General features: G+C 39.8%; 1 protein-coding gene across 4 annotated transcripts in view; it reads left to right on the top strand.

The window, feature by feature from the left end:
* Positions 1-248: 248 nt before the first annotated feature.
* Positions 249-12,551, top strand: part of EDEM3 (ER degradation enhancing alpha-mannosidase like protein 3) — a 72,629-nt gene continuing 60,326 nt past the window's right edge. For 2 of the 4 annotated variants that reach the window (XM_070768565.1, XM_070768564.1), the window contains exons 1-2: positions 249-628; positions 8,167-8,212. In XM_070768565.1, coding sequence (XP_070624666.1) covers positions 468-628; positions 8,167-8,212 — 207 coding nt within the window. In that variant the 5' untranslated portion in view covers positions 249-467. The remainder of the gene's footprint in view (positions 629-8,166; positions 8,213-12,551) is intronic. The other 2 variants (XM_019976342.2, XM_019976341.2) reach the window with 1 other exon arrangement.

Below are 12,551 nucleotides of genomic sequence, written 5' to 3'. Positions count from 1 at the left end.
CGGTGCACGCTGGGACCGGTAGTTTTCGCGTCTCAAGTGCACCGGTCGGAGGACGGCCGAGCGGAGAGGTCCCTCCCCAGTCCCGCCTTTTGTCCACGTCTCACTTCTGCCGACTAACGTTCTCTCCTGTCCCCGGGAGCCAGCCCTTCTCCGATCCAGTCCCCATTGGTCCTGAGGCGCAGCGTGCCCGGGCTCTACCCGGAAGTAGCGTTTGGGAAGGCGGTTTCCTAGACTACGACACCGGAAAGCTGGGGGAGGCGCTCCGGGCTGCTGAGGGCTGAGGGCGGTGGCAGCGCTGGCGCTGGGGACTGGCTTGGTGGCTTCGGGAAACTGCTCGGCGACGGCGGCCGTTCGCGTCCCTCCGCATCCCGCCCTCAGCACGGCTCGCAGCCCCTTCGCCACTGGCGTCCGGCAATGTGTCCCACCGGCAGGGCGTAGCAGCTGCGCGTGCGCGGAACCGCGGGGCCATGAGCGAAGCCGGCGGCGGCCGGGGCTCTGGGTCCTCGGTCCCCCAGCGAGCGCCATGGAGCCTGGTGGCGGCGACGGCCGCGCTGTGCCTGGTGTCGGCCACGTCCGTGTGGACGGCGGGGGCCGCGCCCATGAGTCGCGAGGAGAAGCAGAAGCTTGGGTAAGGGTGCCTGACAGCCTGGGGGTGGGTTTCCTCGTGAGGCTGACCACGGGCGAGGGTGCCTGTCATTGCGACCCGGGCGCTCAGTGGCCTCTCCTGTCGCGACTCGGGACGGCTGTTTCCTCGAGAGGACCCTGGCGGTGTGGACAGGGTGCGGGAAGACGGGGACCCGCGAGGCGACCTCGGGGGGCTGTCTCGGGGGTGTCGCCCGGGCTGTCTGTGACCTGTGTAGGCTCCCCAAGACCAGCCGCGGTGTGTCAACGCAGCTGCCGTGTCAGTGGCCCGGGAAGGGGGCTCCGGCCGGGGTCCCTGCGCGCGAGATTTCTGCGGGCGTTCTTCATTCAGAGAGGTGGTTAGATTTCTCGCAGCAGGGAGCTCCCAGGTGGGAAAAATGCGGCTGATCTCCCTAGTTAAGGAAATCATGTTTACACCTGTTACGGACTAGGGGGCGTTCATTGGAACTTGAACTTTACGCATTTTACCATTTCCTTTGCAGTGTTTCTTGCGCTGCATCTTCATAGAACAATATTGGATGGTAGTGGTTCGTAGCCCAGTAGCCCAGATTAAGTATACCTATTCACTTTACTCAAAGTAGTTTTATCAGTCTTGAAAGGCATAAAATCATCAAGCTATATGTATAGCATTTCATTTAGAGTCAGTATTCCTAATATAGGCCAGGTCCCACAGATGAATAAAGGAAAAGCCAAGAACCGGTAGAAAATGGGCAAAGGGCATGAAGAGTTAACTCACATAAGAGGAAATGCAAATGCTTAATAAACATGAAGCTATTCAACCTCATAAATGTGAGAAATGCAGATTAAAACAATGAAATAGCAGTTTTTTGGCCATCAGGTTAGTAAATAGAAAGCAGAGTGCATGAATAGAGTACTGCCTGGATAGCTGAGCGGTGAGAAAAAACTTGGTGGGAGTGTAAACTGCTGTACTTTACTTACAGTCTCTTGAAATTTAAATTGTCTGCATCCGCTGATTCATTAATCCCATCTCAGAGAATCTATCCTACAGAAATAAAAGCACTATTAAAGTAGAGATAGGTGTACAAGGATGTGCATTTTGAAATAGCAGAGCTGTCCCTTGGAACGTTCATGTTATGGAATAAAACTCAGTCCTCAGAGGAGTTAGGCCATCAGAAGGCTGCCCAGATTATATTTTTAAGACAAAAAAAGTGTAAGTTATAGAATAATATCTGTGGTACCATCCCCCCCCCTTTTTTTTTTAAAAAGAATAAATTGTCTAAGCTCAGAAAAACATGGAAAGATGATTACCTCCTGGAGTTATGATGGAGATGACGTGAAACCATCAGGATTTGTTTTAGATACAGACTTCCACTTTACTGAAATTGTTGCTCAGTCTTGCATTAGTTTTTAAATAAAATAGCAGGAAAAGACACTTGTTGGAAAAAAAGTATCAGCTATCCAAACAAAATGGACTAATAAACTCTAATAAGGGTCTTAAATTTCCCCTTTATAGATTTAATGTAACACTGATAACTGCTTAACTGAATACTCAGTGTTCAGTGCCAGGCACTTTACATATACTGTCTCTGTAATCCTGTTTTTTAATGAGGTGAATGAAATCCCCATATTGCAGATGAGGAAATTGAAACTCAAGGTTGATGTGTTCAACGTGACAGAGCTAAGTAAATGGTGGAGCCAGTATTCAAACCCAAGTGCTCCCAAGTGCCTCAGAGCCTGTGCTCCCTGCACTTTGCTGTAGTTAGTTCCATAAGACTTGGAAAGTGATGCTTCAAGTCTGTTAAGGAGAGCAAGTATTTTTATTTGACTGCCACTCCCTCCCCCCCTTTTTTTTTAAAATTTCTGTTCTTTTATTTATTTATTTTGTCACACTGCACAACATGGGGGAATCTTAGTTTCTAGACCAGGGATGGAACTTGTGCCCCTTACAGTGGAGGTGTAGATTCTTAACCACTGGACCACCAGGGAAATCCCTTCCCTTTTTTATTAAAAGTTTTTGTTAAGAAAAGTCATTTGAATAACTTATTTTTGACCAAGACAAATTTTTAACTAGAGCGGTCCAACCAAATTGGCTTGAGATTTCAGCTCAGGTTTTGAGATCATTTATGAAAGTGGTTACAATTATTTAGGCTTGTTAATTTAGATTGCCTTACTTTAGGATAAGAGTATAATAAGAGTCTATAGCTACAAACCATAAATACACATTGCTTGACTGTTTTCTCCTCTGGGAGTTTTCAGGAGACTGAACTTTGATTTGTTAGATTTACCGGTACAGTTTTTTTCAAAAATCCAAATAATGATTTATGATAAAAAGCAGAAAATGCCCCATCCCTTACCCTCCCCCTAGACTAAACTGATGATAAGGACTGAAATGGTTAGGAATAGTAAAAAATTGCTTGGTTACTTGCAGTTTATAGCTTTTGGAATCATTTAGCTGGATATATGTAGTCTTATACTTCATGGAATTCATTGATTGTTTTTGTGTTTTAAATGTTGCAGCAGTTGTTAATGTTTTTACTTTAAAAATGAAGTGTAAAACACTTCAGTGTCTGTAGCGTATTGGCAAGCAATGTAGCTTTAGAAAAAGCTGACGTACAGAAATTATTTACAGTGAAGAAAGAGTGGACCTGATTTCCAATACATTTTTATTCAGTTGTTAAAGATACAAAACGCAACAGAAAACTGTGTTTCTGTATAATATAGTAGTTATTCTACCATTCTTTATTTAAGTATGATTGTTAGGACTTAGGTGTAATTAAGAAAGTGAGAGAGCTCAACTGGATAGTACATACCTCCGGTTTGAAGTATGATTGGTGAAATTTGGTGATCATGGGATGGTCATGTGTTTCATAAATGTAAGAATTGGGAATAATGTGTCATTTGCAAACGTGATTTATTCATCATCTTGAAGCTTGAGGGCAAAGTTGGGTTAACAAGTTAATGCTAATGTTATCTGTAATATATATGTCTAGGCACTACTGTTACCAGTTACAGGAATTTATCTTAACAGTAATTTTTTATTCTATTTCAGGGGAAGGAAAAAGGAATTTCCATATTCCATTTATTGATATCAGTGCTTAAAGGGAAAACTTAGCTCTTTTTTTGGTTCTGTTTATTAGCTAATTTGAGAGTTCTTTGTCACCTACAATATAATATAAAAATGTCTAGAAGGATTCTTTGAGATACTCCATAATTTTCTGAGATAACTTGATCCATTTTCTATCATACATATAAACATATAAAGAATTAGTGTTTTAGCAAAGTGGCTTATCACCTTGTTTTCCCTGAGCTACCAGGGAAGCCCCTTTTAATGATTAGGTGTTTTTAAATAATCATTATTTATAAAAAGTTGGTAGGACTTAGCTTGTTCAGTTCAAAAGGTTGAGTGTACTTGATTCTGCTGATTATTATAGCAGATTCTGGAAATTAGTCCTTTTGTGTCTGCTAGCTTTACTGTTACCAGTATTTCATCATCCATGATTACAGCTTTTAAAATGACAATTGCAATACAACAGGAGGTAAAATAAAAATAGATCCAGCCATTTTCTTTAAGACTCTTAATTCTTGACATTAGTGATTGAAACTTTGGGAATAATAGTAAGAATTAATACAAGACTGTTATTGATAAAATGTTTTTCTTTTGATAATTATCAGGAGACTTGGCCTTGCCTCGCCCTAACATTGACTTTTGTAGTTTTTCTTATAAGACTCCCCCAAATTTAAGAGTGTTTAATTGAAAGACTGATTTCTTGGTCTTGGTCTTGCAGATTTTGACTTAGTAAGTCTGGTATTTGTTTTAATTGCTAAGTCCTGTGCAATTGTTTTTCGACCCCACAGACTGTAGCCTGGTAGGCTCCTCTGTCCAGGGGATTTCCCAGGCAAGAATACTGGAGTGAGTTGCCATTTCCTTCTCTAAGAGATCCTCCCTACCCAGGGATGGAACCTGCATCTCCAGTATTGGCAGATGGATTCCTTGCCACTGAGCCACTTCAGTATAAAAAAATGGAGACCTTGTTACTTATCTGATGCTTTCATGGATTATTTTGGGTAATCCCTAAAGCGTCTGTCTACAATGCGGGAGACCCAGGTTCGATCCCTGGGTTGGGAGGATCTCCTGGAGAAGGAAATGGCAATCCACTCCAGGATTATTGCCTGGAAAATCCCATGGACGGAGGAGCCTGGTAGGCTACAGTCCATGGGGTCACAAAGAGTCGGACACGACTGAGCGACTTCACTTCACTTCAGCTGAAGTAGATGCATTAGTCTCATTTTCCAGTTGATCAGACTAAGGATTTTAGAGCTAGGATGTGCCCCGAGGACACAGGATTCAGTTCAGTGCCCCAGGCTCTACTTATTCTGGGTAAGAGCTCTAGGTAGAAATGGAGCCTGGCTATAGGGATTAGATCTGATAGAGTGCCTGAAGAACTATGGAGAGGTTCCTAACATTGTACAGGAGGCAGTGATCAAAACCATCCCAAGGAAAAGAAATGCAAAGGCAAAAATGGTTATCTGAGGAGGCCTTACAAATAGCTGAGAAAAGAAGAGAAGGGAAAGGCAAAGAGAAAAGGAGAGATATACCCATCTGAATGCAGAGTTCCAAATAATAGTAGGGAGAGATAAGAAAGCCTTCCTAAGTGAACAGTGCAGAGAAACAGAGGAAAACAATAGAATGGGAGAGACTAGAGATCTCTTCAAGAAAATTAGAGATACCAAGGGAACATTTCATGCAAAGATAGACACAATAAAGGGCAGAAACAGTATGGACCTAACAGGAGCAGAAGCTATTAAGAAGAGGTGGGAAAAATATACAGAAGAAGAAAAAAGAAAAGAATATGAAGAACTATGCAAAAAAGATCTTAATGACCCGGATAATCCCAGTGGTGTGATCACTCACCTAGAGCCAGACATTTTGGAGTATGAAGTCAAGTGTGCCTTAGGAAGCATCACTACGAACAAAGCTAGTGCAGGTAATGGAATTCCTCCTGAGCTCTTTCAAATCCTAAAAGATTATGCTGTGAAAGTGCTGCACTCAATATGCCAGCAAATTTGGAAATCAGCAGTGGCCACAGGACTGAAAAAGGTCAGTTTTCATTCTAGTCCCAACAAAGGGCGAAGCCAAAGAATGTTCAAGCTACTGCCCAATTACACTCACTTCATATACTAGCAAAGTAATGTCCAAAATTCTCCAAGCTAGACTTCAACAGTATATGAATCGAAAACTCCCAGACATTCAAGCTGAATTTAGAAAAGGCAGAGGAACCACAGATCAAATTGCCAACATCTTGTTGGATCATAGAAAAAGCAAGAGAATTCCAGAAAAAATCTTATTTCCGTTTCATTGATTATGCTAAAACCTTTGACTGTGTGGATCACAACAAGCTATGGAAAATTCTTCAAGAGATAGGAATACCAGATCACCTTACCTGCCTTCTGGGAAATCTATATACAGGTCAAGAAGCAAGAGTTAGAACTAGACATGCAACAATGGACTTGTTTCCATGTTCCCAATTGGGAAAGGAATATGTCAAGGCTGTATATTGTCACCCTGCTTATTTAACTTCTATGCAGAGTACATCATGGGAAATGCTGGGTTGGATGGAGCACAGGTTGGAATGAAGATTGTTAGGAGAAATATCAAATACCTCAGATATGCAGGTGATACCACCCTTATGGCAGAAAGGGAAGAGGAACTAAAGAGCCCCTTGATGAAGATGAAAGAGGAAAGTAGAAAAGCTGGCTTAAATCTCAACATTCAAAAAACAAAGATCATGGCATGTGGTCCCATCACTTTATGGCAAATAGATGGGGAAACAATGGAAACAGTGACAGACTTTATTTTGTTGGGCTCCAAAATCACTGCAGATGGTGACTGCAGCCATGAAATTAGAAAATTCTTTCTCCTTGGAAGAAAAGTTATGACCAATCTAGACAGCGTATTAAAAAGCAGAGACATTACTTTGCCAACAAAGGTCTGTCTAGTCAAGGCTATGATTTCTCCAGTAGTCATGTATGGATGTGAGAATTGGACTGTAAAGAAGGCTGAGCGCCGAAGAATTGATGCTTTTGAACTGTGGTTTTGGGGAAGACTCTCGAGAGTCCCTTGGACTGCAAGGAGATCCAAACAGTCCATCCTAAAGGAAATCATTCCTGAATATTCATTGGAAGGACTGATCCTGAAGCTGAAGCACCAATACTTGGGCCACGTGATGCGAAGAACTGACTCATTGGAAAAGACCCCGATGCTGGGAAAGATTGAAGGCAGGAAGAGAAGGGGACAGACAGAGGATGAGATGGTTGGATAGTATCACTGACTCAATGGACTTGATTTTGAGCAAGTTCTGGGAGATGGTGAAGGACAGGGAACCCTGGCGTGCTGCAGTCCATGGGGTTGCAGAGTTGGACACGACTAAGTGACTGAACAAAGACACAGGGAGTTGACTCCTGGCCTTGCCATTTTCAGTCAAGGCAGGATGACCTTGTCTAAGTTACTTAACTTCTTGGTTTCTCATATTCCACATCTGTAATATAGTAATACCATTACATAAGGGTTGTTGTAATAATTAAATGAGTTAATATATGGAAAGCGTGTAAAATAGTGACCAGCATATATTAAATATTACAAAGTAAATATCATTATTGCTTCTCCAGTATTTGACAATGCTGTGGTCTGTCCTTCTATATGTCAATGAAACCATGAGTTTCTGAGCAGTTCTGTCATGCTCTGAGAGCCAAAACTGCCAGTGCATTTCCTGCTTATTAGGGGGCAGTCACATAATTAACCAGGTCATGAATGACAAAGGCAAAATCTGGTGTGGGGATCAGAAATCTCCACTTTAAACAGTCATTTTGGAATTTTGAGAAACAGAGTAAGCCAAATACACGGATTTCTTTTTGAAGATTAGTTTTCTTACTTCAGGAATGAATATTGTTTATTGACTTTTGACAGTTTTTTAAAGGAGCAAAAGGTACACAGTAGAATCATAAAATATAGCTTTTGGAAATGTGACCAACATATTAACAAATATGTGTTAAACTAGACATTAGTGATCTTATTTAATTTAAGGGGAAAGGCAGAGGCTTGATAGAGTATTGTTATTTTATAGTAATACACATTCCACCTCTTTTTTTTTGGTTGAATGTTTAGTATAAGCAATAAATGTTAATAATTATTTCTTTGGGGGCTTTTTATTGTTTTCCGCTTTTGAGACATTTATATTAAATAATTTTGTTAAGAGGTAATTGTTTTTCATCATCAGATTTTCTTCTCTCTGCATGGCATGCATCCTTCAACAGTTTTCTTAGGAAAGAATATAAGATGAATTTTATATGAATTTCTGGAATAGTGAAAGGTTGGCTTAGCTCTGTGCGATTCATGAAAGCTTGTCTGCTAACACTGGTCTATTTCCTGACTCTGTTTATATTCCTTCCTAACTAAATATTTCTTTTGTTTTTGTTGGTATATATTTATGAAGGAGTATTAACTTTTTGAAAGACATTAAGTAGAATATATTTAACTTTTTCCCATTTCTGCTCTTTTAAAATTAGGAATCAAGTACTGGAAATGTTTGATCATGCTTATGGTAACTATATGGTAAGTAGAAAGCTTATCTTAATATACCATTTATGTGAGCTGATTATTATGTGAGCTCAGTCAACTGGGAATTTTATAACTTGAATTAATAAATTTAATTTTCGTTAAAAATTCATTTTTAAAGGACGTTTTTAAAAATAGTGTCAACATAGGGTAACAGGGTATTCCTGATAGTGGTTCTTAGAGAACCAATATATTGAATAGGTAAGAATAAATTTAATTAGATTATGAAACTGTATTTAAGTAGTTTCCTTTGATGCTATCAATGGTGTGTATTAAATAGTTTGCATAGTTACATATGGTAAATATAAACATGAGTAAGGTGCTATCTTTGCCTTAAGGGAAATGCTTCTCTTAACTAAACAAAAAAGTATTTACAGAATTACTATATTCACTTTATGAAGAAAACCATTGCTTTCAGAGAGTCAGACTGTCACCTAGTTTCTGTCCAAATGATATCCTCACAGTGGGCCTTGATTTGAATATATTTTTTTTCTAGATATGCTGGTCCATATTATTTTAAAATGCCTTAGTGCTCACTTGAGTGAAATAACAAGTTTAGTTTTGCAAAGCAAAACATGTTCTGGAGACCTGTTGCATAATAGTGAATATACTTAATGTTGCTAAACTCACGCTTAAAAATGGTAAAGTTTATGTTCCATGATTTCCACCACAATTAAAAATTTAATTTTAATTAAATAGTACAGGACTAGGAGGTAGGGAAGGGCATTTGTAACTGCCCCCCCCAACCCCAGTGACCTCTTGCCCCCCGCAATAAAATGATCTTAAAATGCAAAAAAAAAAAATCATAATAATTTTTAACAGATAACTAGCCAGCAAATTTTAGAGTTCTGAATACAGTTTTACAAGTAAATTTGTGTAATTTTGATGAGCTTAATCAGATTATTCTGAGAATTACTTCTTATGAAGTAATTGTTATGTCAGCATATCTTCTATGATTAAGGCCTGTAAATGTAGTTGGGGAAAGTTTGGCAAAGAACTAAGTTTAATTGATTCTTCTGTGTTTTTCAACTGATTCTGAATCCATTTTTCTGTTACCCAAATATCTTCATATGTCTACATTATCTTTATGAACATGTAAGTACATACGCTTTTATACATTAAAATTTTTTTAAGCTTGTCTTATATTTGATAATTCCTATTCCCTTCTATATTGTACATCTTTTAAGAGTACATACTGAGTTCTTAAATGTTTTTAGGATATAATGGTGATGAAGTTCTGGGTGTTTTTACAGTTTTGAATTCATTTCTCAAGATTCGGCCATTCCCGTAACATTTCTTTCAAAATCATTTATCCCTGGTTAATTCAGTTTGGGCAAAGCATAATTTTCTCTAAGCTAATAGTTTTAGGGTGGCCAAGTGGATCTAGGTTACATCTTCAAACCTAAGCCATGTCATAAATGCATACTTTTAGTTCCGAGGTGAATAAGATGTTATACAGCTGGATTAGTTCAGTACATCTCACTGTGAATAGGGTCTTCTTTTGTGAAGCACAGTATCTTTAACATTTTGTTCCTTATTAGGTAAACAGCTGAAAGTTATATCAGTATATTTTTTCCTAACGTAGAAATGAGTTTCTGACAGAGCAGCTACCAATGGCAGCCCTCAGAAGACTTCTTGGTCCAGTTCTTATTTATGGACCCTAACTGGATAACTTTTATTACAGTCATCTGCCTGCAAGATCTAAAGGAGAGGGATTTCAGTTCCAAAGACCAGAAACTCTTGGAATTAACACCCCTCGCCCTCCATTTTTCCAGTGGAGTCATACCCATCTGCAGTCCACTGCAATATGTATTTTAAAATGTTCAACTATTTTACGACATGAGTGACTCTTGCAGTATACTTGTGCTGTGCTCAAACTGTGTGAGGTTTGTAACCCAAGATTTAGTCTAGAATTCACACTTCCCCTTTTCAAGTTCTCAGCTAACATGAAACGGTTCTAAAATGTTAAACAGAGACCAGGTACGTTGTACTTGTTATGTGAAGTCAGTTGCAATTTTTTTCTAGTTCCTATACTCAGAAACACTATTAGCTTGTTATAGAGTAAAAGTATATATAGATTTTGGAGTTAGATGAGTTTGAGTTCAAATCCTATATCAGTTATTTAGCTTGAACCTTAAACAGATCATTTAACTCCCTTGGGCAGTGTCTTCCTATGAAAAATGGGGATGAGTACAAAGGATTATTGTAGAGTATAAGATTTTTGAGATCACAGGGCCTTTTCTTTACTTTTTAATAAATTCATCGTCTATATGTCCTATATTTAACTGGCATCATGAAAAAATGAAGTGAAAATGTTAGTTGCTTAGTTGTGTCCAACTCTTTGTGACCCCATGGACTGTAGTGTGCCAGCCTCCTCTGTCTGTGGAATTCACCAGGCAGGAATACTTGAGTGGGTAGCCCTTCTCTTCTCTAAGGATCTTCCCGACCCAGGGATCAAACTCAGTTCTGTTGCATTGCAGGCAGAGCTACCAGGGAAGCCCAGCTGGTTCCCTACCTGGTACATGAATGGTTTTTTTGTTTTTTTGTTCTTGAAAGCATTGACTTGAATTCTTATGAAGGTATAATCAAATGGGTTTTTTTTTTTGCATTTGATTATTGTGATATATCTTTACCTTTTAAAATCAGAAATTGTTTAATAAATTTTATTAAAAGTATAAAGTGAAATAAAAGTGAAGTCGCTCAGTCGTGTCTGACTCTTTGTGACCCCATGGACTATAGCCTACCATGCTCCTCTGTCCGTGGGATGTTCCAGGCAAGAGTACTGGAGTGGGGTGCCATCGCATTCTCCAAGGAAGTACGTTAATGGTTAATTTGGGGATGTACAACTCTGTTTGCTGTAGTCAGTTGCCTTCTATGCTAAAATGGCTTTTAAATAAATGTTGAAAACTTTTCATTTCTTACTAGACTTAAAAAATATTACTCTCCAGTCTAATACACAATTACAGCAATTCTTTTAACTTTCTTGGTTCTGGGAAAACAATATTATTTTCCAAAGACAAGCAGAATAATATTAAAAGCAAAAACTCTGGAAATGGAGCAGGACACCCTGCGGTAGCTCTGCCAGCTGGATTACAATGGGAAAGTCACCTCATCTCCCTGGACCTGTTTCTTCATCTCTCTCAAATGGTTTGCCTGCCTCACAATGTTTTAAAGATTAAGCAAGTTAATATAATTAAAGTACTTGGAATTTGTGTCCAGCAGATAGGAAACACTACGTGTTTACTGCTACCAGCTACTGCCGGTATCATGACGGCTGCTAGCAATTCATTGTCTACCTGAGACTGAAATGGCCCTCCTAAAATTTATTGAGCCTTTAACTCAGAACTCCTTCCCTACATGGTGCATAGAACTTTCTTCAAACACACTCATTCTTTCCTGTTCGAGGCATGTCGTCTTTGAACTTTGTTTTTCTTTATGATTCCCCAGGTTCTAGTAATGTTATTTTTCAATAACAATGCCCTGCCAGCCTTAGGTAGATTACTAAATCTTTGTGTTACTGCAAGACTTTTCTGGTGTTACATCCAAGACTTTTCTGATTTTATCAGTTGGTAGCTCAGCTGGTAAAGAATCCATCTGCAATGCAGAAGACCCTGGCTTGATTTCCTGACTCGGAAAGATCCCTTGGAGAAGGGATAAGCTACCTACTCCAGTATTCTTGGACTTCCCTGGTGGCTCAGATGGTAAAGAATCCACAATGCAGGAGACCTGGGTTTGATCCCTGGGTTGAGTAGATCCTGTGGAGGAGGGCATGGCAACCCACTCCAGTATTCTTGCCTTGAGAATCCCATGGACAGAGAGGAACCTGGCGGGCTACAGTCCATAAAGTCACAAAGAGACACGACTCAAGAGGCATAGAATACATGCATTTTATCAACTAAGAATATTATTTGGGGCTATCTCAGCATCATAAGGAGCTTCCCTGGTGGCTCAGATAGTAAAGAATCTGCCTGCAATGCAGGAGACCTGGTTTCAATCCCTGGGTTGGGAAGATTCCCTGGAGAAGGAAATGACTACTACCCACTCCAGTATTCTTGCCTTGAGAATTCCATGGCCAGAGAAGCCTGGTGGGCTGCAGTCCATGGGGTCACAAAGAATAGGACACAACTGAGCAACTAAGCACACAGTAGCATAAATACTAACAATTATAACGAATGTACTTGACAGATCTCTAGCCTCAAACTGTGGTTTATCCGCAGTGAATTGCACAGATGACTTCCTTTTTTCCCCAAATAAAATGAAATTAGATGTGTTTTTTGGCAGTTCTTGTGCGACCTTATTTAACCTTAGACCACAGCCACTTTAGGGCTTCTATTAG

This window comes from Bos indicus, chromosome 16 (assembly GCF_029378745.1).
Source record: "Bos indicus isolate NIAB-ARS_2022 breed Sahiwal x Tharparkar chromosome 16, NIAB-ARS_B.indTharparkar_mat_pri_1.0, whole genome shotgun sequence".
In the NCBI taxonomy this organism is placed as follows: domain Eukaryota; kingdom Metazoa; phylum Chordata; class Mammalia; order Artiodactyla; family Bovidae; genus Bos; species Bos indicus.
The sequence above is the reverse complement of the archived record's forward strand: the minus strand, read 5'-3'. Positions and strand labels throughout refer to the sequence as shown.